Source organism: Strongylocentrotus purpuratus, unplaced genomic scaffold (assembly GCF_000002235.5).
Source record: "Strongylocentrotus purpuratus isolate Spur 01 unplaced genomic scaffold, Spur_5.0 spur5_scaffold_6, whole genome shotgun sequence".
NCBI classification, from domain to species: Eukaryota; Metazoa; Echinodermata; class Echinoidea; order Camarodonta; family Strongylocentrotidae; genus Strongylocentrotus; species Strongylocentrotus purpuratus.
Window position 1 is genome coordinate 1,739,660 of NW_022145612.1, and position 26,911 is coordinate 1,766,570.

The window sequence follows — 26,911 nt, forward strand, 5'->3', positions numbered from 1 at the left end:
CTGCATCATACCCCAGAAGAGACCCTTTCAGGAGGTTCACTGATTACTATCCCAGCACCCTCTAACATCACCCTTAGCACCTCAACCCCCTGCATCATACCCCAGAAGAGACCCTTTCAGGAGGTTCACTGATTACTATCCCAGCACCCTCTAACATCACCCTTAGCACCTCAACACCCTGCATCATACCCCAGAAGAGACCCTTTCAGGAGATTCCACTGATTACTATCCCAGCACCCTCTAACATCACCTTTAGCACCTCAACCCCCTGCATAATACACCAGAAGAGACCCTTTCAGGAGGTGCACTGATTACTATCCTAGCACCCTCTGACAGCACCCTTAGCACCTCAACCCCCTGTATAATACCCCAGAAGAGACCCTTTCAGGAGGTGCACTGATTACTATCCCAGCACCCTTTGACAGCATCATACCACAGAAGAGACCCTTTCAGGAGGTGCACTGATTACTATCCTAGCACCCTCTGACAGCACTCTTAGCACCTCAACCCCCTGCATCATACCCCAGAAGAGACCCTTTCAGGAGGTGCACTGATTATTATCCTAGCACCCTCTAACATCACCCTCTACATTATCCTCCAGCTATAAGCAAAACTCAGAATCAAATTCATATATTTTAAGCTTCCATTTCATGTTTATTCATACTAGCTTTGAGTGTGCTTTCCAACTGCCTCTTTCCAACACAAGTATGATCTGACAGCTTACATAGGCCCATCTTCCATTTTCTACATACTTTTGCACATATGACATGTACTTCACTATCAAGAACATAGCTGTTACATAGCTGTGTTTGACAATGTATCTGTAGTTTGGTGGTAGTATTTTTAACAATGGGTATTGTGTAAGACAAAACTTAACTGCTTTGAGTTGGTAGGTCATACTGCCAGATAGTAATTCTGCTGAGTGACATTATAGCATTGTATATCTAAATCACCATATCCACAAGTCTTCAATTCTCACAGCTGAGCCACTTTCCCTTAAAGGTGAAACAAAGTTTTGGAATGGGGTCATGCATTTGGTTCAAATGAACATATTGGAAGCTTATATGCGATCCTACAATATTCAGTGATCGTTGTCGCGGTTGAAATCGAGCCTAAAGTTATGAAATTGTAAATAATAAACTCTTTATGTTGTATAGCTCCCTCTCAAGGTCAAGATATTAAATAAGCTATAAAATAATTTTTCTTGACTACAATCGAGCGACTAGCTATTCCCGTTTGGAAATTGTATATCACAACTACCGGTACATATTCCGAGATTTTCATGGTCGCAGCTACCATTGTACGGCCGTAGGCGCCATTTGAAATGTACCAAAATTTACAGGGAGCACGGGCAAATTTTTATATTCAATTTTTCTTGAAAGCTGAAGTGTTTTGGGGGCTAAATTTTTATGTGCTTATAATACATCCACAGGGGCATCCAAATATATCAAAATTATAAAAAATCACTATCCACCCAATATTCAAAATTTCCCCCAAAAATTGGTATTACCTTTAATTAGATATAACAAGGCATGTTAATATGGTCTTCATGAACATGAATATAAAAGAGCAATCAGAATCCAAATATTATGAATTCAAAACTTGACTTAAATGAGTATTGACACAAGTGAGAGTAATGGATGTAGTAAATTTACTACTACAAAAACAAAATAACAATCGAATGGAAGACATGAACACATGATGATTGAGTGCCTATCAGGCGGCATACATGTACAGCTTGGTATGTACAGTTATCAGTAGGACACTAACAACATACATGCCAACATTTGAAAATCAGAAATCTGTACAAATTGTGCTATTTTCAAAAAAAAGAGGAACAATCCTAACTCTCCTATTCAATACTATAGACAAATTTGTACAGGAAGAGGAACACCTGCATTAAAATGATAATTATCTTCTCCCAAAAAGAGGAATGTTCCTCTTTAATCTGAAAAGTTGGCATGTATGTAACAATAATTGTCTAGATCTAGTACTGTTAGATTAATTGACAGAAATTCTAAAACAATGAAATATCTTGAACATTACACATGGAATACAAGGATCTATCTTTTGAATTCTTTTTGATAGGAAAAGACCCATTTCAATGTCTATTTATCAATAACTTCTATCTCAAGTGTTGTTTAATACACTGACAAGGGGATAATACATATTTCAACACTTCAAAACATGTTAAGTAAAATAAAATCTTTATATCTCTCTCCTAACCACAGGTACAGTAAAAGAACCTAATACTGAGCATTAATGTGTAAAATGAATTAACATAACTAAGAGTGAGTTTTAAAGGTGTTTAACTCCAATTGACCTTTTTGACGGATTAAGAATAAGTGAGTCTAATGAATATCATTATAGTTTTGTTTTGTTTACTAAGCCAAACAAATGTATGGAATTCAATTCCAATATATATACATTTTATTTTTAAAAATTAGACATCTGTGCTCTAAGGTATTCATGACTTTACTGGTACAAATATGAGTTTATAACTCAAAAACATTCTGAAACATATCAAATATGTAACCAGACACATATTATGGTAATATATCCAGCTATTACCCTTTCCCTAAGCTAAACCTCATTTGTATGCATTCCATTCTCATGAAACATGCATTTCCAAAAATTTTACATCCAAGTATTCTTCACCTCAGATACGAACTACCAATACTTAGCTCAATGTATAGGAAATAACATTTCTCCAGGTACATTAACCTAATCACTTCTCAATTCTCTCATTTCCCCTAGGTTTAATACAAAAATTATCCCATTTCTTATGCTCAAGGTTAATGTACAATAAAATAATAATATAATGCAAAACAAAGTGGAATGCAAGTACTTTGCTGCTACCTCTCCAGGTTGGCCTTCTGTATGGCATCTTGGACGCTGCCTCTCAGAGATTGAATCACTTGTTTGGGGTTATCACTTTTCATGATTGCACTACCAGAAACAATCATGTTGGCTCCCGCCTGCATCAAACAACAAGAGCAATTAGAGAAAATGTCAAAACAACAAGATGAATTTGAGTAGATGTCAAAACAACAAGAAGAATTTGAGAAAACGGTAAGGAGAAACGGTTTAAGTTCAGCAATTGCAATATATCAACATTTGATTTTACCCTGTCTCAGATCTTTCTTAACTGGGACAGATATGTACCAGAATTCAAATTATAATATCCTAGAATGCCTACTGAACGAGCTTATACAGCCATGTTATACCGGTACAGTTTTACATGCCACTACATTTTGCTAAGATTTAAAAAATATGAGCAGTTCTATGTCTTTAGTAAAGGTATTTAAATTTGAAGGTCGATCCTCAAATAAGATTGTTTCACACCTGCCAACATTGAAAATAAGAATTAGGAATTTTTAGCACGGTATACCTTCAAAAATAAGAAATCGCACTTGCAAAGGCAGTGTAACTGGCAATACGCGGTAAATCTGTACCAAAAAGCTAATACAAATTCGCTGCTCGATCATGCAGCCATTCAACGCATACAATACCTGAACTCTCAAATGGCGGCACATGATAAAACAAGCTTAATTTGGCTTTAGCACTACAACAATAAAAAAAACGAAATTTTGAAAAATCAGATTATTCAGAATTTTCAGGTCCTAAAAATACAGAAAATCAGAATATTCCTGATTATGAAAGGGTGGCAGGTATGTTGTTTATTTCACCCTGAAGTAACATAAACGGACATTAACATATGGACAACACCCCATAACAAGTCCACTGGAACACATCTGATGGTGAAAACATTTACTTTACGTGGTGTCACTTTCTATGTATAATTGTATAAAAATCAATCTCCACTTAGACATTATTTCGGATGTTGACACACTAAACGTAATTGCTTGCCAGTTCAGGTCCATTTAATTTAAATAAGATGAGCATCTGACGTACCTCTGCTACAGCATCGATGGTAGAGAGTCCTACACCCCCATCCACTTCAATGTCTAGACTCTTGTACATCTCTCTTAGCTTCTTCACCTTTACCAAAAAACAAAGATTCAATGAGAGAGCTATATGTTGTTATATGATGCTATGTTAAAAATGACTTCAAAAGAATTGCCTACATTCATGTAATAATGTGGAATAATGGTCACACTTGGCTTGCTCAACAAAAAGTATCTCCCAAAACATATTTCAGTGGCACAGGTAGAATTCAACTTTTTTTTTAAATCTGAAAGGGACATGCAAAGAAACAAACATTTTAAATGTTGACGTGGATTACATATCTGGGACTTTTAAATGAAAGTTTAAATGACAAAAACTTACATTGTGTGATATAAGAAGAATCAAGAAACCTTGTATTTATACATTTTGTTACTGTTAAAGCTTCAATGCAAATTAAATCGAACAGAAAGGCAGTATTTACCAAGAATAACTTGCACAAGGATAGGGACATAATAATAATATGGATATTTATATAGCGCCGGTATCCACAAGACTCTGACGCTCATGGCGCTTTACACATATTACCCAGGTTATAGCCGAGCTGACAAAGTAAAAATGCACGTACCTTTGTCATCATGTCACCCATGAACTTCTGACCCCCGAATCCAGGCTCCACCGTCATCACAAGAACCATGTTGACTTCTTCCACATAGGGCAGAACTACATCAATAGGAGTACCTGGCTTCATCGCTATACCAACCTAAAGAAAGTATCAAAATGGAATAATTCAACTGTCATGATATGGACTAAGGTTACTTCTCTGAGTGCTTTCACAAATTATCTAACTAAAATTGAAGAACTTTATTAACGTCATTGCTATACACAAAAAATGGCAATTAAAATGGGATGATTTGGTCAACATCCTTGAAAAAAATGAGAAAACACCAAAGGATAATAACAATTATATTTATTCTGTTTTTGTGATTAATCAAGTCTCCAAGATTTAAAGTATAGGAAAGAAATTTTGAAAAATACAACATAAAGTGAATTTACAGGGACACTATAAAAGAAGAGAATGTGAAAGAAAAGAAAAAGAAAAAATGTAAAATTAAAATTGAAAAATTGGGAAGTGAATTTGGTAAACAAGGGAAACGCTCTCGGCGGTCTCGCCTGCATAACGCAATTCAATATGATAAACCAGAACATCAATGACGTAGCGCTCATCCGCATCTCACAACAACAAATATCGTAAATTTTATGTGGTACACTTTTGAACTGGTCAAAAAATAGAAATTTGATGCCCTGGAAGGGACATAATTTCATTTCATTTGCATAAAGTACCATAAATAATCAATGGAGCAAAATCTCACAATTCTGTGTAGAAGTTTATTGTTCCAAATTTAGCTCTACCAGATAAGGCAAAATCGGTCAAGAAATGAGGGAAAAGAAGCAATTTTTGTGATTTTGCATAAATTAGCATAGATAATGAATTTCACGATTCTGTGTAGAAATTTTAAATCCCCTCCTAGCCCTATCATATGAAACAATCAGAATCAAAATCGGTTGAAAAATAACGAAGAAGAAGCATTTTGAAAATCTTAATGTTGATGCCACAACAAAGTCTAAGTTTGTTGACCTTAAATGGCCTTTGACCTTAACTTAGTGACCTGAAATTCTACTCACATGATTGGGGAGACTTGATAATTCTATAGTCCAAGTTTCATTGACTAAGAACTTATACTTTCAAAATTATATCAAAAATTCAAAAACTTAACCTTAGGTTAAGTTTTCGATGATGATGCTACAACATAGTCCAAGTCTGTTGACCTGAAATGACCTTTGACCTTGACTTTGTGATCTGAAATTCTACTCACATGATTGGGGATACTTGATTACCCTAAAGTAAAAGTTTCATTGACTAAGAACTTATACTTTAAAAATTATACCAAAAATTCAAAAACTTAACCTTAGGTTAAGTTTTTGATGTTGACGCCGTCGCCGTCGCCGCCGCCGCCATCACCGGAAAAGCGGCGCCTATGTCTCGCTTTTTGCTACGCAGGCGAGACAAAAATGTAAGAAAAATGAAAAAGTGCCATAAATAAAGAGTCTAGTTGTTTCTTTCTAACCCATCACCTGAAACCATGTTCTTTATCCAGAAATTTGTTGTCATCTTTATTGCTAAGAAAAAAAAAGATGTATAGGAATAAATTCTGCTTAGTAAATTTAACCTGATGCTGGTTTCTAAGCCATGTTTAAGAAAGAGAAAACTTAGACCTCTGTCTAGTTTGATTTATTAAATTTGATTTTAGGTTTAGTGTGGAATTAAAATGTCAGAAGAATAGCCAAAGGTCGGTGTTCTACTCAGTTAAACTCAATGCATATCTAAGCCCTGTGTACCAAAAAAACAACTTATTATCCAGTCTATTAAACACCCTTTTTAAACCCATTTGTGTTTACAAAAGCAATACCAGCGTTGGGTTGAAATTTTAATTATAACATGAGCAAAAGAGATTCAAGGAGTCGGTGGGTACATACCTTCATGCCAGCTTCCTTGATATGACGAATGACCATCTTGGGATCATCAGTGGCTTCAACATGGAATGTATATTGGTTAGCTCCTGCACTACTCATCGGCTCAATCCACTACAAACAATACAAAACAATATCAATTGCAAAAAGTGCAACTAACAATATACAAAAGTATTGTACATAAATCATTGATGTACATTTATCAATGGAGATAGAGGTACAGGATGTATGTAGTGGAAATTTATGTATGCACTCTATTATGAAAGGAATTAAGAATGATAGAGTGTACTGAGAAGAGGATAAGAGATGTGTGTATCTGTTGGATCGTTTAAGCACGTTTAATACTGACAAAGTCTTGAATATGAACCACAGTAATGTGAAATTAGAATAGTGTGATCACATGGTGAAGCTGGTACTTGGTCATTTGCCCCCAAATCCTGCACAATCAAACATTAATCCAGGTTCTGTGATTGGATTTGTTTTACAAGAGAGAGATTCAGAAATAGTGTAAAATAATGCACCCTCAAAGGTAATTTCTCCTTAGCTTCATTGTACTTACCTTTTCTGGACTGAGAACCATCATATGCATGTCTGCAACAACAAAAAAAGATAAATTGACAAACAAAAGAATATAAATGACTGGGATTACAACATTATACATTGAAGAGGGTAAAGACTTGTATTTCTTTTTTTCTTAAAAACACAAATCATATCTATGGAAACATGCACCAGATTATCTATTTCTTCTATGGTTAAGAATGATATAGGATGCTTATCCATTCCAACTCATCTACATTTAAATTTGGAGAGTTAAGAGGCACAAAAGACTCAACACAATATACAATGTATGAAGGCAAACTGGCATGGCCAGAAGGGGCTTTAAATTATTATTATAAGAGTCAGCAAGAAGGAAATGCAGCCAAAATGCCTTGTAGTCTTTAAGTAATTACACCCATGAATTTTCTTACATTTCATTAATAATTGGATAAAGCTGCAACTTACCAAAGAATGCATTGGTGACCTTTTCTCTCAGGCACTTGACAACAGGATGACCAAATGTTAAATTTGGAACAAAATGCCTAGAAAATGATATTAAAGGTCATTATTTAAACTTGCTTGTAAAGGGAGGATAAAAACTATCATTGTATTGACACACACTCAAACTGTTTTGCGCTAAGATTTCCAACGACATCAAGTCAATAATGCAATAAATGAACCATCAGTGAACAATATCAAGTACTAAAATTTCAAGAACATTTCTTTTCAAGTTATACTCTTTTTTCCCCCCATTCACACCTGCACCTTGCAAGACTAGTAGAATCATCAAAAACTAGAATCCCAGGACATTTTAATAGAACAATCTTGCTAATGTTTACAGGGGGAGGACTGCATGATCACTACATCGCTTAGTCACCCTTCATGATTACAAATAAAAGGTAGTAAATATTATGAGCATCACTACGACCACTTTGTACACTCTAGAGTCCCACAGGGAGAGTGCCACAGGGAGAGTCCCACAGGGAGAGTCTCACAGGGAGAGTCCCACAGGGAGAGTCTCACAGGGAGAGTGCCACAGGGAGAGTGCCACAGGGAGAGTCCCACAGGAAGAGTCTCACAGGGAGAGTCCCACAGGGAGAGTCTCACAGGGAGAGTGCCACAGGGAGAGTGCCACAGGGAGAGTCCCACAGGGAGAGTCTCACAGGGAGAGTGCCACAGTGGGCGTATGTCTTACCCATCCATGACATCAAGATGTAGATAGTCAGCTCCGCTGTCCATCATCCTGTGACACTCATCTGCCAGGGCTGAAAGGTCAGAGTTCAAAATAGATGGACCAATCTTGCATTCATAGTGAGCACTGGCCATCTTGACAAAGTAGGACTACAAGTATGGGCTGAACCTGGAAAAAAAATTTAGATGGGGGATACAATCAACAGAGTGCATCGACTCCAAATTTATAGGGCACTAGACCTAGACGCAAATATTGAGACACAAACTTGTAGTTTATTTCTTGGACATAAAAAATACTTTTTTTTTCTGCACAACTGCATATTTTTTTTTAATCCATCCTAAATGTTTAACAGGGAATCAACTAACTACTGTTTTAGCCTGAGTGGCAACAGAAAATCATAAACAAGAGTAGACAAAATTGTCTGAAAATTTTGTATAAACTGTTGAGATTATGTGATAAAGGTAAAGTCTCATTGGCAATATGAATATTAAGGTCAAAGTTATATTTTATTGAGAGGTATCGTTTGGTTTAGACACTTAAATTGAATTGCAAACATTGTGGGTTCAACCCCTGACACGGCACTACTGTCCTTTGGAAAGGCGTTAATCTATATTAGACACTCAACACCTAGCAGATAAATGGGGACCAGGTGGGATGACAGAAGCCTTTGTATTAGTAATCGTCATATGACCCCATGGTGTCCATATGGTAGAAATACCTTCTAGGGAGTGGAGATGGTGCACATTGTGCGTGAATGAATCTGATAATAATATCTGTAAGCAAGACTGTATTTCGTATATAAAGCGCTATATAAATCCAAATTAGGATTATTGAGGCCTGCACATCATCCATGTACATAAGGAACGTGTAAAAAGGGAAATTTTTCTTCACCAGGCGCATAACACGCATATCGGGTTAAGGGTATCAGAACTGGGAAAATAAGTGAAAAGGGTATCAAATTCACTGGTAATAAGAAAATACGCTTAAAGGGTAGGAAATTTGAGGGCAGGTCAGGAGCAAAGGGTCTGATAGGATTTTAAGATCCTGTGGAAATACATGATAAAAAGAAGATTAAAAGCGTGAATGAGAAAAGGCAATGCTCGAAATGTTGAATAGGGTGCTAATTATATACCATGCAAAATATAAAATCCCTGTTAAGCATCTAAGAACTGGAGGTGTTAGACGGATTGACCCGTTTAGGATATAAAAACTACCCTAGACTAAGGTAATTAGGACGAGGAATCACCCTTTTTCCCATCAAAGACTTCTTCAAATTATCATTTCAAGTGGTTGAACTTGAAGTTGAACAGATGCCCATAGGAGTCGAAAAACATGGTGACTAATACTACTTCTTCTTCCCAGAAAAGTGCTGCTTCAAGGCCTTGAAGATTGTGCACTGTGTGTGCCTGTGAGGAGCCTGAGTGAGCCTGCTGGCCAGGATCCTTGTGCATATATGTACAGGGTGTGAGTAAAACTACTTCTTTACATTTCAGAAAAAATGTGACCCAACCTGCTGTTTGAATCGTTCCTATGCAGGCTCTGAAGGTAGATCCAGCTAACATAAAACGAGGAAGAAATTTGCGTTCATAAGAATCCATAACTAAGTTACTGCCATACTGACTAGATATAAGTATTATTATTATTATAGAAAGTGGAAAACCCCAACTCTTTAGGCCTATAGCCTGCCTATACATGATTGTATAGAGGGCATGTTTTGACATGAAAAAGTGTCTGGGCCTCTGGGGGGGGGGGGGAAGAAAACTGGTTTCTTATATCACGATAAGGCCTAAAATAAAAACTTGTTCTAGATCTATTGCCCTTTGGGTGCCAAAACGTAGGTCGGTCGGTCAGAAAAGTTTTTTTTTTGTCCCCCTCTTTTGGCTGATATTTCTCAGTTTTTAATGCTTTAATATAGATCTAGACCTCTACATGTGTTTCAACGTCATCATTTTCACCTCATAATTATCCATAGTTTGCACGAGTGAGAATTTTGGAATAGTTTGATTGTATGCATTTATATCCCATTTAAACAAACAAAATAGAACCTAGTCTAGACTCTAGACCTACAATTTTTGTATTCATAGATCTACTATCTAGACCCTAGGACTAGATCTAGATCTAGACCTAGATCTAGATCTAAATTTTCAAAAATCTAAAATACTTTTTTAAAATGCCGACCGTAGATTTTCAGATTTTGGGGTCGGTCGCAAAGGGCAATAAATACAACAAGTTTTTATTTTAGGCATAGATCTAGGTCTAATGGTAATGCCAACAAGGATTCAATCAGCAAGTCACAGTAAAATTAACACATTCACAATATTCAAAACAAACACAGCAAAGCAAAGTTGAAAGTGCAACAATAATGTCAATAATGACAAAAAGTGTCATGAAAAGTATGGAAAAAACATGCGGCAATCCTATACTTTACTTGTTTTATTATTTTGGGTTTCTAACTTCATTTAAGTTTTAACAGCTCTACGTGCATATCATAGGGTTAGGGTTAGGGTTAGGGTTAGGATTAGGGTTAGGGTAGGGTTAGGATTAGGGTTAGGGTAGGGTTAGGATTAGGGTTAGGGTAGGGTTAGGATTAGGGTTAGGGTAGGGTTAGGGTTAGGGTTAGGGTTAGGGTTAGGGTTAGGTTTAGGGTTAGGGTTAGGATTAAACTGAAGTTAGAAACCCAAAATAATAAAACACCCTAAAGTATAGGATTGGGTTAGGGTTAGGGTTAGGGTTAGGGTTAACAAGTTTTTATTTTAGGCATAGGTCTAATGCCAACAAGGATTCAATCAGCAAGTCACAGTAAAATTAACACATTCACAATATTCAAAACAAACACAGCAAAGCAAAGTTTAAAGTCCTGAAGTGCAACAATAATATCAATAATGACAAAAAATGTCATGAAAAGTATGGAAAAAACATGCTTATCAGTAATAGTCTACTGTTATCCCAACCAAAATTGAAATTAAATCCTCAAATTCTGTTAGCATAAATATATAAATGAACTTGTTACTTTTATCTGAGGCGTTCGCTGGACTGTGAACTGTTGTTGTTCTCTTGTCAGCGGTCTGGTCCGATTTGCTTCCGGGTAGACTCTGGCGCTGGCGACGTGATAGCGTGGATTGTACAGTGGCTTATGATTGCCTGACGCAGCTTGCATGCTTCGCAACACACGTGGTTTGGGATGGAGGAATCAGTACCGGTACATCCATTATGTTGTAGGGGTGTCAGTATCAATTCACTATGCGCATTTATAATATCGATTGATTGATGTCTGAAATCATTTGTATTTCCAAATATTTAATATTTCAATCATCATTAAAATAATTCAAGATCTAAAAAGTTATACATTTACGGAAGAAATGTATCATTCAGAAAAGTGTTAATAAACATACCTTTAGAATTGCGCAATATACAAATGGATGCTTCCATGGATTTCGCAATAGATCCAAATTCTAGCCAAATTGCCCGGCTTAGTATTTGTGAAATGAAATTCATGATCAACATGGCCATTCCAATGAGGGTACTCTCTTGCCCAATTTGGGCAAGTAAATGGAGGGTTTTGCAGCCGAGCCTGTGTAGTAATTCGGCAAATTTTCCAATTCGAAACGCTTCAAAGAGCTCTCGCAAACCTCAGAAGAAGAAGAAGAATTCAGGTAAGAATTACACTTTGACTTTAGTGATCCACTAACATGACTAACGACGAGAATGATGATCCTTGCCTGGCTGATGATCATGATATGTCGTGTTTATTATTTGAGAATGAATGTGATCCTGGTGATCAGAGTCATCACTATTATCTTTATTTTGATCCAACGATGTTGTTATTCTAAGCCTGTTCAGCGATCCAGGATTCTCCCATATTTACTGCTATATTTGTGAAGGGAGGATTGTATTTGTACGTATACTATTACTAGACCAAAAGCTTCAGTCTCTCTATATCGTCTACTTCTACTTCTATTCTACTACTTGTCAAAGCCTGCTCAGCATCTCGACAAGGGTGATCTTTTGCCGACGGTGGACGGCTTGTGTAAATTTGTGCTGAAATATATACATGTTTATGGTGCAAGTAAAATGATAAAAATCATAAAAATCATAAAAAATAATGATGATGCTGTGACTATTCGCAGCTGATGGCTTCCTTGAACTGCTTCAATGTGGGCAGTTCAATGATATTTGTAGGAAGCTCATCCCAGTCTTTCATGGTGCGAGGAAAGAAGCTGTATTTGTAAGAATCGGAGGATGTACCAAGTCTGGTGAAACGAAGGTGATGTTGACTCCTTGTAGCTCTGTCTTTCTGTGAGATGTAATCTGGAAGAGGGATGGCTATCTGGTGGTGGAGGATCTTGTACATCATGGCTAGACGTGATTTCAGTCGTCGCTCTTGTAGAGTTGGGAGTCCGATGTTCAATCGCATAGCCGTGACGCTGTCTTCTCGGCTGTGATTCCCTGTGATGAAGCGTATCCCCCTCCTCTGAACTTTCTCAAGGCTATCTATCAGGTTTTGCCGATATGGATCCCATATAGCTGCCCCATATTCTAGTTGTGATCTAACTAGGGTTGTGTATGCCTGTTTCTTGATGGCAGATGAGCATAGGCTGAGGTTTCTTCGAATGAATCCAAGTGTTCTGTTGGCTTTGGCTGCGACTGCCTTGATGTGATGTTTCCAGCTAAGTTTTTCATGGATCTCCATCCCCAAGTAAGACTGGCTGGAAACAGCGGCAAGCACCTCATCTCCCATGGTGTAGTTAAGGATGATGGGTTTCTGCTTGCGGTGAATTCTCATGCTGTAGCACTTCTTCGCATTGAATAGCATCTGCCACTTTTCAGCCCATTTGTGCAGCTTTTGAAGGTCTTTCTGTAGATCCTGGGCATCCTCATCTTTGTCGATCTTTCTGAACAGGAGGCAATCATCGGCAAAGAGCTTAATGGTTGAGCTAATGTCCTCTCCAATATCATTGATGTAAAGTAGGAACATCAGTGGCCCTAAAACTGTCCCCTGCGGCACCCCTGATTCAACATCTATGGTTTCCGTTGCTGCTCCATCAACAACTACTCGTTGTGTCCGTGCAGTCAGCCAGGTCTTTATCCAGTTCTTGGTGTTGTCTCGGATGCCGTAATGATCTATTTTCCCCAGTAAGCGCTGATGTGGTACCGTGTCGAAAGCTTTGGAGAAGTCGAGTATCAGCATATCAATCTGGTGGTGATGGTCCAGAGCCCTCGCTATTTCTTCGACTGTTATAGCAAGCTGCGACTCGGTGGAATGTTGTTTCCGAAATCCATGTTGGTAATGTTGGAGTAGAGTGTGCAATTCCAGGTGATCCATGATTGAGTGGAAGATAATATGTTCCATCAGTTTAGTTGTTACACACGTCAAGGACACTGGGCGGTAATTCACTGGGAGGCTTCTATTACCCTTTTTGTAGATGGCTACGATGTTTGCTGTGAGCCAATCTTGAGGCAAGGTTCCAGTTACATAGGATTGAGTAAAGATGACCTGAAGAACGGGAGCTATCTGTTGTGCAGCTTCTCTCAGAATGCATATTGGTACCTGGTCTGGTCCCGGAGCTTTCCCTGGGTTTAGGTTCTCCAACAGCTTTTTGATTCCATCAGTATTAAACTAGATGCATGGCATAGATGGATGTTGACTGGTGCCCTTGGTTGGGACGTGGTTAGTATCTTCCTTTGTGAATACTGACTGATACTGCTGGTTCAGTGCTGTTGCCTTCATCTTGCTGTCTGTCGCTGGTCCGTGATCTGTTTTCAAAGTTGGTATTCCATTGGCGTCTTTCTTGAGGCTGCTGATGTAAGACCAAAATTTCTTTGGTTTCTCTTTCAGTGAGTTCTCTAGAATACCCTTCACATATTCTTCATGGGATTTCCTCATCTTGGCTTTTATTGCTTTCCTGATTTCTCTGAATTTATCCCAGTCTTTCTCAAGCTCTGATTTCTTAGCTTTATTCCATGCCCTCTTCTTCTTTCTGATCATTCTCTTGATGGTACTGTTTATCCAAGGTACATGCTGCCAGGAAGATAGCTTCTTTTTGGGTATGAATTTGTCCATGGCATTGAAAACTGCATTCTTCAGCTGGCTCCAATTGTCTTCAACACCCCTTGTCATAGGCTCAGATTCAAGAAATGATTCTTTGAAGTCTTCTAGTTCTTTTCTGACTCCGTTCATGTCGCCTTTGTTATAGTGATACACAGTCCTTGGCTGTTTTCGACTATACTTGACTGCTGTGTCCATCTCAACATTTACCACATCATGGTCAGATATGCCTGGAGCTGTGTCCACTTGTTTTATCTGGTCAGGTAGGGTGGTGAAACATAAATCAAGAACGTTGCCTTCCCTTGTTGGTTTGTGCTGGACTTGAGTTAGCATGTTATCGTTTGCTGTGTCTAAGAGGAGCTGGTTAAGTTCCATGCCATACTGAGGCTTCCTTTTAATCGAGTTGGTCTTCCAGTCTATATCTGGTGTGTTGAAGTCGCCTGCTAGAATTATATTAGGTAGCCTGTTCTTGGTGGTTAGCTTCTTTAGGGCTTTATCCAGTTCTTCCAGAGGCTTTGTGTCCCGATCTGTTGGTCTGTAGATAGACCCGACATAGAGTGGTTGTTTTCCAGCAAAGAAGATCTTCACCCAGATCGATTCACAATCTGTTTGGAGGCTATCCTCTTCCATGCCAAGCAGGTCTTTGCGTAAGCCAATACACTCCTCCCCCATGTCTGTCCCTGTCTTTCCTGTAGATGTCATAGTTCCTTGGGAAGATTTCACTAGTATAGTAGCTTCCTTCCAGGTGACTTTCACAGCCACAGATGATATCTGGATCTTCCTGTTGAATGGCACCTAACAAGTCTCTTTGTTTTTTCTTACTTTTTAGCCCTCTACAGTTAATGGACAAAAGCTTTAATCGCCTATGTTTAGGTTTTGATTTTGGTTCAGAACCTGATGTTGTACTTCTATCTGTCACACTATCGTCTTCATCTGACGACATGCTTAAGTCGGACTGTGAGCTACTTTCATCTTCAGATAACACTGCAAATGAATTGTCGATGTCTAAAACCGAGTCATCACTACCAAATGATGTAGAAAAGTTAGGAAAGCCGCACAAGTGACATATCCATGCTGCACTGTTTTTCCCTAGTTTAACATACTCCTCAGGTGCTATGTTACCACATCGTCGGTTGTTCCACCGAGACTAAGCTACGTCTGGCTCCACTAGACCTCCGATTATATGGGGAATGTCAACAAATGTCAGTTTTATTAAAGAAATGACCCATATCAGACGGTTATTTCTGTCTATACGTATACATGCAAACAATTAAGTAACATGAACATTAACTCCAGGGAGCCGGGAGCCCCGAAGGGTTGGATCACATTTTTTCAGAAATGTGAAGAGGTAGGCCTAGTTCTAGAATTACAATGTTGACTAACAATGTTTTTTAACTCCTCTTGGGCATCGTCCCAGCCACTTGAAATTGTTGAAATTATAATTTGATAAAGTCTTTGATGGGATAAAGGGTGATGAATCGTCCTATAACCTGCGTATCGTTGATTCAACATGGCAAAGAGAAAGTATGGATGCGCGTTAAGCAGCACAGCAAATATGAATATTCATGATGTACATTGTAGAGCGCCGTTCGCTTAAAATTGTTGAATATGCATGAGGTTGCAAAGTGCTCTTTTTCTTCGATTCATGCATATTCAGTAATTTCCAATCTTATGTCTGATTTTGTGTAAAGATTGATCAATAATTTCTTTTTTAGGTTCATTGGTTGTTTTCATGCTTGTGGTTTGTAGTTCATGCACATAAATATATCAGTTTTTAAGACCAACTTAATCTACTGGTCCTTTTTTTGTTCTTTTCTCTTTTTATTTCATATTTGATCTTTCTTGTTCCACTGAGTTTGTCTAATCTTGATAATGGACTTCATAGATATTTGAAGATTACTAGACGCAGAGGAAGAAGAAGTTGCTTTACATGTACTTTCTTTCTCTTTTTAATAAAAGCCATTGCAGGAATGAGTGAAGAACACCAGCTTCTGCTAAAAACATTCCCCAACCCAAAGGGTATCCTTAACAATGTAATCCTCAGCAATGCTAAATGCAGTTCTATTCAGGATGTGGTCACGTACAAGACAGAGGATATACCCGCAGAGAAGAAGGGTGCTCAGGTTCTAAAGAAAAGCATCTTGACTCTCAACTGGCCGGAGGTGATGGCGGTGGAAGGGTCAGGCAGAAAGAAGAGGGGGGCAGAGCTTGTAGCAGCAGCACTGGCTTGTGCTAGATTAAAGGTACTTTCAGTGTGTATGGTGCATGACTTTTCCATTTAATTCATCAAATAAAAGTGAACAATTTGTTGATATGACCACAGAATGTTAGTGATACCAGAGAGAACCATTATTCTGTTGTCATACCAAGAGATTTTTTATTAATCAATGAAATAAATGGATAAAAGTCACATGCTGTACTGGACTTATTGCATGGAAGCACCCTATTGGTTACTCTGTTGCTGAATGTTGTAACCTAGGTTCTTTTGGCATCGTAATCAACATTTAGCCATGAATCATTTTAGAAATAGTATACTTTCTGAGTGTATATGCATTGTAGCTTACATCTTGTTTGCTCTCCATTGCATTTGCTCACCAATTGTGATATCCAAATAGACAATTTTCATAATGTAAACAAATTTAATGCACCAATGTTTGTTATTAAAGTGCCTTGTTACAAATTTGTCCATTCACCTGTTACAAGTAATTGTATTTCAATAGTCATAATGCAAATTTCATACATTAATTTTTGCTAGGTAGGATAAACAAATGGCTTGTCCTACCTAGCAATGTTTAATATATGTAACATGCATTCTGACTATAGAAAATTTGCAATACAATTATTCATATTAGGTGATTAAAATAATTTGTAACAATGAACCTAACAAAGATTTGTGCATTAAATTTTAATTAAATTACGAAAAGGGCCTAATCCAGTTTTTTTTACAGTTTTAGATAGATAGATAGATATTTGGTTTAATTCAAGTACTGATTAAAAAGTCCGAAGACTAAACAAGTCAGTTAACAATATAAAATGCATAACAAAAAATATAACAAGGTAAAAAAACACATGGATGAATTAAATCATTAATAAGTAAAAAAAAATATAATAAGTATATAAGTACATAATAATAAGTAAATAAATAAGTACAGTGTATATACAATTACCATAAATAATTATATATAATACGATTATTGCTACAGTGAAAGGACTTGGAATTCAAATTAGAAACAAATTAAAACAGGTTTGGGAGATCATACAATTACCATAAATAATTATATATAATACGATCATTGCTATAGTGAAAGGACTTGGAAAATTAAAAACAAATTAAAACAGCTTTGGGAGATCATACAATTACCATGAATAATTATATATAATATGATCATTGCTATAGTGAAAGGACTTGGATTTCAAATTAAAAACAAATTAAAACAGCTTTGGGAGATCATACAATTACCATGAATAATTATATATAATATGATCATTGCTATAGTGAAAGGACTTGGATTTCAAATTAAAAACAAATTAAAACAGCTTTGGGAGATCATACAATTACCATAAATAATTATATATAATATGATCATTGCTGTAGTGAAAGGACTTGGAATTCAAATTAAAAACAAATTAAAACAGCTTTGGGAGATCACATTAATACTAATGCTTGAGATAATCATTATGCAATAATTAATTAACATTTAAAAATTCACAATGGCGAACATATGAGGGCATAACTAAGAAGTTGAATTCAGAAGTTGTATAAAGTAAGGAATGGGAGAAAGCATGCGTCTTTGAGTTCGTATACGAGGTAATGTCATGTGTGTAGAGTTCCGAAGATTGCGACCTGTGATTGATTCTCTACTTTGTGGCAAGAGATGGCGATAGTCAGGAGAGGTTAAAACTGATTTGGCAAATTTAGTTGCTAGTTCGAGACGCCTATTACTAAGGGATTCTAGTTTTAAAGTTTTGAGGAGTTCACTATATGGCAGTAAATTTGGGTAAACGATTATCCTCAAGGCTCGCTTCTGAATACGTTCGATGGTTTCAGCCTGAGCCTTCGTTATACCAGAAGTCCAAACGGGGGCCGCAAACTCCAGTACCGGTCGAATGTAGAGCTGATAGATTGTCACCAAATCTTGAGTGTTGACCCCATTCCTTTTTAACTTATTGATGATGAACAATCTCCTCGACGCGTTTGATATGATGCGATCGACTTGTTGATCCCACTTGAGGTCATATTGGATGATGACCCCGAGCAACTTAATCGCGGAAACAATCTCCAGGCTAGCTGAGTCGATGAGCAGATCAGGAGGATGCTGTGGAGTTCGGAGAAAGGAGACTTGCATAGCCTTGCACTTAGCGGCATTCGGGATAACATCATTTTCCTGACACCAACTAGTAAGGCAATCGACATGAGACTGTAATTGGGACGGTTGAAATTTGTTAATGACCTCCAACAAAGTTAGGTCATCTACGTACTTCCAGCGGTTCTCAGTCATCTGTGCAGCATCGTTGGCTAATACCAAAAAAAGTATCGGGCCCAAACGTGTTCCCTGTGGCACTCCACACGTGATGGATCTCTCCTGGGAGGTTGTTCCATGGTAGCGGACAGTTTGCGTTCTCTGAGACAAAAAGCTACATAAAGTAGGGATGATAGAGCGATCTACTCCTAACCCAATCAGCTTCTGGATCACAATCGCGTGATTAACGTGGTCAAACGCCTTACTGAAGTCTATTGTGCACAGATTAGCGAAGGTTCCAGAGGTGTCGATACCTGTATGGATGGTGTCCAACAGGCTGACGAGGCAATGCACAATCGAAGTACCGCGTCTGTTACCAAACTGCTTAGGGTCGATTTTGTCCTTGATGTCGTACAATATCCAATCAGCAAGGAACCCTTCAAAGATGCGAGATATTATAGGGGTAATCGAGATGGGACGTAGCTGGTCAAAACCAGTCACTGGTGAAACCTTCGGTACTGCACACACAGAAGCATTTTTCCAAATATTAGGAAAACAACCCTCTCTTAGACAGCAATTAAAAATGTGGGTTAAGGGCTCGGACAGCTCAAAGGCAAACTCCTTCAAAAGACGTGAAGGGCATTCGCCTGGATGACAGGCCTTCGATGTGTTGATACGGCTAAGTTTGTGGTATACTTGATGTCGCAGGATCGTCGGAGGCTCTTTAACAAACCACAGTTTGTGAGGTGTTTTTCATCATCTGAAAAAATAAGAAATCAAGAGCTATCACAGCTCGCCAAACTGAGCTTGCTTTTTGTTGTACAGTACGTCCCTCTATGAGCCTGTTGATCCAGTATACAGGAGTAGATCTGGATACATTATGGGTATGGACAGTATTTAAAGTATGCTTGTCTGCATTCCATAGTCAAGCCATGGCCCTGCCTGACTTATTCCACAACTCTTTGTCTTCATCATTTGTTTGATTGTTTTTCTTTGACAGGAGCTTGGTCTGATGGATGATAACAACAACCCTTTGCTTCCTGACGTGGTTTATAAGACAGAAGACCGACGGATCTTCTTGAGGAAACAGAATCAACCAGATATCATTGAGGCTGATGAGCAAGTGAGCAAGGAGCTGTCAAGTTTCTTGAAAAAGCTGAAGGTGAATGTTACAGCTAGTTTTACTTTGTACAAGCCATTGACTAACTTGATTATCCATGCTGCACAATACTAGAGATATGGCCTGCAAACAGATGACGACCTGCTTGACTGTGCTAGTTGTGCTCATGTGGTTTGTTAAAGAGCTACCAACAAGTGCTCAAATCAGCAATTCAATTTCAGATTTTGCCACTATCTTGTTTCAGTTACCGGTAACTCCTTATAGGAAAGTTGTGTGAGCCATTTATTTTGTAGTACGTATACAAGTTTGTATATCTGTAGAACCTTTTATACCATTAAGCTCTAGTTATTATGTGTAATTTTTGTTCTCTTTATCATGAAACTAACTAATGATTGCTTTGAACTTTTTGGAATTTTAAGATATTGAATTAGTAATAGACACTCACTAACTCTTGGTTAGAGAAGATCTTTCAATGGACAGTGCTGACCATTTTAGCAAATAGAATGAAAGTTAACTGGCATCATTGGTAGTATTTTCTCATTGTTATGTTGACCTAATGCAGACCAGGAAGTGAAAACTCTCAGGATTTTTTAATTTTCAGAACCAAGAATCCAAGAACTCTGAGGATAATGACCAAACACATAAAGATCTTTCATTCTACTCAATGATGATGTCAGAGGAGGAAACAGCAGAGAGGGTCACGGATATCTTCTCTGACAAACCTTACAAGCATCTTTCAGAATCCAAGCGTGATATACGGAATGGTATACTACTTCAGAGGCTCATCAACCAAAGAAGTAACCCTGATATTGCTGAAATAATGAAGAAAGTGCAGACACTGCCAATCTTAGATAAGAGGTAATATGATGTTGGTACACTGTTTTAATTTGAATTCAGTTGTGTGAATTTGTAATCCTTGAATCTGTGTCAATATTTGAAGTAGCCTAACTTGCGATTACTTCCAAAAACCAGGTTTGTGACTTACTGCAGGAATCAAAACTAATACTTAATAGACACCTGAGTGCCCAAAATCTTAAGTCTGGACCCACAAAATTTCAAAAGTTTTACAAGGGGCTCGTGCTTGTATGTATACCTGCAATCATTTTATACAGGAACCCTAAGAAAAACACATATGTTAGAGTGAAGCCCTGCTCGCAAGTATTCTTTGCTAAATTGATGATCGCAAAGTTTATGGTGCCATATTTCTTTTCTTTTTTTTTAAATCAAAATCAAAAATCAAGAAATGTATCTTTCTACATGTACTTTAAGATGTGTTTGTAGCTAAATCAGACTCGAGGTCTGAACATAGTACTTTGTATTATTATAATTTTTCATTTTCAGTCAGCAACTTGTTCAGCAATCTTTTACAAGAGAACTCTGCCATTTTCTAAAACCCCATTTTCTTTCGTCCCACAGAAGGTGTACAAAGATCTTTGAAAGTTTCTGCTATGATGTTCTTAACAACTGCAATGTTGATATAACTAATGTATTGGATTCCACATGTTTGTCCTGTTACAGAGAGGAGATATTATCTATCATCAATGCGAACCAGGTAGTGGTTCTTTGTGGAGAAACTGGTTGTGGGAAGACAACTCAAATGCCACAATTCCTTCTAGACGATTGGATCAGACAAGATATGGGATCACAGTGCAATATAGTCATAACTCAGGTATGTCTTATCGATCGTATTGAAGTTTTTACAAATCTAGTTCACTCTTTTATCATACCTTTATGTGTGAATAGACTGGTGCTTTGAGAAACCACTCATGTTTTGCAGGGAATATATTTTCTATTTAAGTCTACATTTCACTTGATAACATCTATGAAGATTTGATTTGTTCTGATCTTCTAATAATGTGTTCAGAAATAAATTTTTCTTGAAATTTTTGTCAAACTTATTTAAATTCTTGTTCTTGTATATAAAAGTTGACTGATATTATAACCTAATTTTTGGTCCCCCCCCCAAAGAAAAATAAAGAAAAGTCACCGATAGTAGAGATCTGTATGGATTCAAGCAACGCACACTATATCGTGAATGATGTATTGCCAGGTGTAAAAGAACACAATATTAGAAATACAGATACTTTTATTTTTTAACCTTCAACCATTTTTGTGTCATTCCTTAGCCAAGGAGAATAAGTACAATATCCACAGCAGAGAGGATCGCATTAGAAAGAGGTGAAAAGGTTGGCAAGACAGTTGGTTACCAGATCAGACTTCATCGTAGAATGCCAGAGAGTCATGGATGTATGCTCGTCTGTACCACTGGTATCCTACTCAAGAAACTACAACAGAATCCAGATTTGACAGGTAGCAGAATACATATAACAGATTTTTATTTTATTGCAGTTACAAAGTGCTTTGCGATTTGGTAACAGTAAATATGGTTGACTTGAACCAAAACAACTTGGTTTAAAAAAAAGACCAGCTGAGTATTATAAAAGAAATGATTGAATTGTTACAGAGCAGTAGATGCGATGAGATTTGAGAATTTTCATTTGACCAAATACTATTTGAATGGGACAAATATTTTGCAGGTATGCTGCCTCCAGCTAAGTTTTATATTTATAGATCTCAAACACTTGCGGTAAAGAAACAGTCAAGTTAGCTCTACGAGAGTAGATTAATTTTTGATCAACTAATTTTTCCACTAGTATACTAATTTCTCCATTAGTATTAGTTGTTTCTGCAAGGAAATGAATGTTTTCAAAAATAATATCGCTAGTGACATTCGTTTGTCTCGCAATGCATGGTCAACAAGGGATCAAAAGATCACGACGTTTCGTGCGCCGCTGCAACACTTCGTCAGGTGATAAAATATATTGTAAGCAAGCGTCTGTTAAATGAATTGAATGTTGTTTCACATTATTTTGTCAGTTTGAATGGAGACTCCTGAAATTGTCAGCATGTCCTTATTAACTTCATAGAATCCATCAGGTTCTTCATGGTGATCTTCATGGAATTTTGCTGTCATTGAAATAAACATACACAGACATGAACAGATGTAGGTTTACTCTTCCTCTTCCAATTCAGGGATTCGTTGTATGAACATTATCACCACCTTATTGGAAAGATTACATTAGTCAGCAAATATTTTGCTTTTTGTTGTTGTTGTAGGTATCAGTCATGTGATAGTGGATGAAGTTCATGAGCGTGATGTCAACACTGACTTCCTTCTTGTCTTGTTAAAGAATGCCCTGGAAAGGAACACGAAGGTCAAGTTAATCCTAATGAGTGCTTCTATTAACCCAGGATTGTTCTCAAAGTATTTTGACGAGTGAGTAAATCGACTCTGATACTAGATCAGTTAATTGGATTATGTGGTATTCATTGACTGATGATGTAAATAGAGGGTTTGTTGAAATAAGTTGCAGGAAACCATAAAATATCATTAAACAATTATTGAACCCAGTAAAGAGTAATCATGTAGCACATGTATGTTTAGTCAATGTAGCACTTTTTGATGTGTTTTCCATCCAAAATATAAATGGAAAAAGGTGCATCCGTAAAAGCCAGTAAGGCTTGACAATGGAATACACCAGGTGCAGAAGTAATAATAACACATACTTGAAGAAGAAAAAAAAGAAAAAGAAAAAGGAGGAGTATTAGTAATATAGGTGTGGTCTAAAAAATAAATTATGCGTTATAAAGAGAGAGAAGATGTTTCTTGTAAAGTCTTTTGAAAGAATTATTTAATCTGACAGATTGTAAAAATGGAGGTAGGGAATTCCACATTTTTGGACCAACATAACGGAGAGAATCGGTCAGTATATTGGACGAAGCATTCTTGTGTAGTGGGTATGGACCACATTGTTAAGACTAAATAGGTGCATAAGGTTTGGAGGTAGTGAATTTGAGAAAAAATTGTTGCGTCAATTTGCAATTTATTAATATCATAAATTTGTAAAGTATTGAATTTTCTAAATAAAGGTTGTGAGGGAGCTAAGAAAGGAGAATTAGAGCAGAGTCTTAATGCCCTTTTTTGAAGTCTATATAATTTGAGTAACTTAGAGGGATGTTTCGTCGCCCAAACAGAATTGCAATACATAATATATGGCAAAAAAAATGCATTATATAACATGAATAAGATACGGAGTGGAATAACAAATCTTAAGTGACTAATAATACCAATGCTCTGAGAAACCTTTTTTGTAATATAATTAATATGAGAAGTCCAAGATAGGATTTCATCGAAAAGTACTCCAATGTAATTAAAAACTCTACACTGTTCAATTAATCTATTGTTGATAGAAATAGATACATTGTCATATACAGGATTTAGGTTCCTAGCATTTTTGAAAATAACAAATTTATTCTTAGAAACATTCAAAGACAGCTTATTGCAAACTAGCCATTCGTAAACATACTCCAAATTAATATTCAGTTTATGGGTTAATAGATCAAATTTTTGTTCTGAGGCAAGAATAGTCGTATCGTCTGCAAAAAGTGTGAATTTACAGAAAGTGGAACAGTTTACAATATCATTGATGTAAATCAAAAATAAGAGAGGCCCCAAAATAGAGCCCTGAGGGATGCCATATGATATCAGATTAAAAAAAGAACAATGAGAATTTACAGATGTAATTTGCTTCCTTTCGGCAAGATAACTTTGAAACCATTTGTGGTTTCAAAGTATATGATGTAACAATGTCCACATATGTTCACCTTTCTGTTATATTTAGCTGCCCTATGATCAATGTGCCTGGATACATTTATATTGTTCTGGATATGATGTAACAATGTCTTCATATGTTCACCTTTCTGTTATGTTTAGCTGCCCTATGATCAATGTGCCTGGATTCATGTATCCTGTCAAGGAATACTTCCTCCCTGAAACATTAGCAGACCTGGATATCAATCCAAACAAACACAAGAGTCCACTCTTTGAGCAGGAGAACAAGACTAAAGCAAAGGACCAATCAAAGAAGAGCAGGAAGAATCAGAGAGCACCACCAACCAATGTTGACCTTGTGGTAGAGGTCATCAAAGCCATTGACGAGAAAAAGCCAGCAGTGAGTTGCTATGCTTTTTGAATTGCTAAAGTTAAGAAGTATTGTCCACGGTACAGCCAGTGCCTTGTCTCTGCCTACATGTAGAAGCTGACTCTGAAAGGACCCAGGTTTGAAACTGAGTCATGTCTTTCAGATGGTGACGTTTAAGGTCAGTTCCAGATGCAAATAATTACATCTGTTTGACACAAGTCTGTAAAACCCAATTAACACACACACAGTTCTGTTCTTTAGATTCGTCATCCTAAAGATATTCAGCGGTGTTCTCAGGAGGTGTATTTTTAAAAAGAAAGGGTAAAATGTTTGAACTGACAAATTAGATAAGTGAGTACTCAAGGGGACTAACCACCAAAATGTATGTATGGGGTTTCATGCTGGAATACTCCATTTAAAATATCAGCCTCAAATGAGTATAAAATGTAAAATGATATTGCAAGTTTAAATACCAAAATCATACTCTAATTAACTAGCATGCATTTCATGCTGATATAGTTTTAGAATTATTTGTTTCTTTTTATGCTCTATGTTTCTTATCCATTGAATTTCTTGTGGGCTTTTTTTTTTTTGGGGGGGGGGGTGATTTTATGGTACTTCCACTTTCGATAATTTGGTACAAAGTAGTAGTTCTTTTAAGGTAGATTCAATTGTTAGATGGTTGATAAGAACTAATCTTCTACTTCAAATTTTCTTTTTGAATAAATTTGTAAGTTTTCTAGTAATGAAACCATTCTACATTCATTGTTTTACAGCAGTAGAATTGGTTTAATGTGATTGTTTAATTCCTGTGCTAGTGGATTTTACTTTCTCCTGAACGTGCCTATTCTTCTTTTTATCCCCAGGGTGCTATACTGTGCTTCCTACCTGGCTGGCAGGACATCAAGAGTGTGTATGACAAACTACTGAGGGCATGGGACCAGGTGAGAGACTCAAAACTATTAAAGCTATTCTTGAGCTCTGGCATGGGAATGGGAATCGTATTTGAGAAAATTGCTATGATTTATCCTGCAGTAGATTGGTTGTTTGAACCAGTGAAATTAAAACAATTGCACAAAAACTTACTGGGCATCATTTTCAATAAAAACCACAACTCTCATTTGCACTTAGTGACCTGTGTTAAGCACATGGTGTCGGGCCTACTTACCCGGATTTCCTTACCTTTGTATGCTCATTACTCGACCACTTTAAATTTTCTACCAAAATTGTTTGGCACATGTCATTTATTTGTAATCTTGAACATTCAGTGTAAGTTTTGTTGGATTTTGTGTGAATTTATTTTCTATATTTACCAGAACTCAAGTTTATCTTCAACAGACATAGAGCATGTAAATTGTATGACACACCATAAGAGAAAAGAAAACTATTAAAACTAGATAAAACCATCAGAAACGTGAGTTTTACAGTTTTAACAAATGATAGTTACAAACGCACTCACAAATGCATGAAACAGACTGTAACAGTCAGAATCACATATTTCAATTAACTTGGGTTTTTACAGTCAATACTGTTGTAATTTCAGCGTTTGTATGACAGACTGAATGAGGTATAGAGCCTCGTAAGAAATTTGAAAAGTAGTGACAGTTTTAGAATGATGTTCACAGTCTCCTGTGTCAGGAGTTTGCTTATTAACTGAATTTGGATGAGCTGAGAAAGTCATTATCATTATAAATGTATAACAGTTCAAGAATGCCTTTTGTCAATAATGCTAACCTAAATGATTCTTTGAGAGTTCATGTTGTCTTGAGAGCTTATAATATATTGATTCTTTATGAAGGTTGCACCATTTTTTAAAACTTTTTTTAGGAAGAAAGATTTGAGATAATTTAGCTTCCATATACAAGAATGATGTACTGTATAACAAAAATTAAACAATTACAATAGAATAATTGGTTCGCTGACCATGAAACAAATTGCAAAAGTTCCAAACTCGAAATAGGATTATGAAGTCTTTATCAGCTTCCTCAAACGAAGAGTAGTATGAAGAGTCGAAGACAACACAGACACAAAAATTCAATCTATAATGAGAATCAGATGCACAGAAAATACAATAAATTAATAAGTATTGCACGAAAAAGTTTCCTTTGTTTTCTTAATTCTGAGTGCCTCTAATAC

The 26,911-nt window shown here is 36.9% G+C and overlaps 2 protein-coding genes across 2 annotated transcripts in view; one reads left to right on the top strand and one right to left on the bottom strand.

Annotated features, from left to right (window-relative positions):
• Window positions 1–1,992: 1,992 nt before the first annotated feature.
• On the bottom strand, window positions 1,993–11,405 carry LOC588015 (ribulose-phosphate 3-epimerase). Its single transcript, XM_787717.4, has 8 exons — window positions 11,178–11,405; window positions 8,171–8,335; window positions 7,441–7,517; window positions 6,998–7,029; window positions 6,445–6,552; window positions 4,535–4,669; window positions 3,916–4,002; window positions 1,993–2,978 (listed from the first exon to the last, which is right to left on the bottom strand). The coding sequence occupies exons 2-8, from the start codon at window positions 8,299–8,301 to the stop codon at window positions 2,856–2,858; spliced, it is 693 nt and encodes a 230-aa protein (XP_792810.1). The 5' UTR covers window positions 8,302–8,335; window positions 11,178–11,405; the 3' UTR covers window positions 1,993–2,855.
• A 65-nt stretch (window positions 11,406–11,470) lies between these two features.
• The window catches only part of LOC577803 (ATP-dependent RNA helicase DHX30), a 29,207-nt gene continuing 13,766 nt past the window's right edge, over window positions 11,471–26,911 (top strand). The window contains exons 1-9 of the mRNA XM_031000359.1: window positions 11,471–11,820; window positions 16,173–16,456; window positions 19,674–19,835; window positions 20,395–20,651; window positions 21,312–21,462; window positions 21,920–22,103; window positions 22,911–23,070; window positions 24,568–24,805; window positions 25,642–25,719. Of these exons, the coding sequence (XP_030856219.1) occupies window positions 11,583–11,820; window positions 16,173–16,456; window positions 19,674–19,835; window positions 20,395–20,651; window positions 21,312–21,462; window positions 21,920–22,103; window positions 22,911–23,070; window positions 24,568–24,805; window positions 25,642–25,719 (1,752 nt within the window). The 5' untranslated portion in view covers window positions 11,471–11,582. The remainder of the gene's footprint in view (window positions 11,821–16,172; window positions 16,457–19,673; window positions 19,836–20,394; window positions 20,652–21,311; window positions 21,463–21,919; window positions 22,104–22,910; window positions 23,071–24,567; window positions 24,806–25,641; window positions 25,720–26,911) is intronic.

Excerpts from the sequence above, each read along its gene's own strand:
- LOC588015 (XM_787717.4), bottom strand. The coding sequence starts at position 8,301 with ATGGCCAGTGCTCACTATGAATGCAAGATTGGTCCATCTATTTTGAAC. Across the intron at positions 4,670-6,444 it reads TCAAGGAAGCTGGCATGAAG|GTTGGTATAGCGATGAAGCC; the intron begins GTATGTACCCAC and ends TACTTTCTTTAG. Across the intron at positions 2,979-3,915 it reads CCATCGATGCTGTAGCAGAG|GCGGGAGCCAACATGATTGT; the intron begins GTACGTCAGATG and ends TGTTTGATGCAG.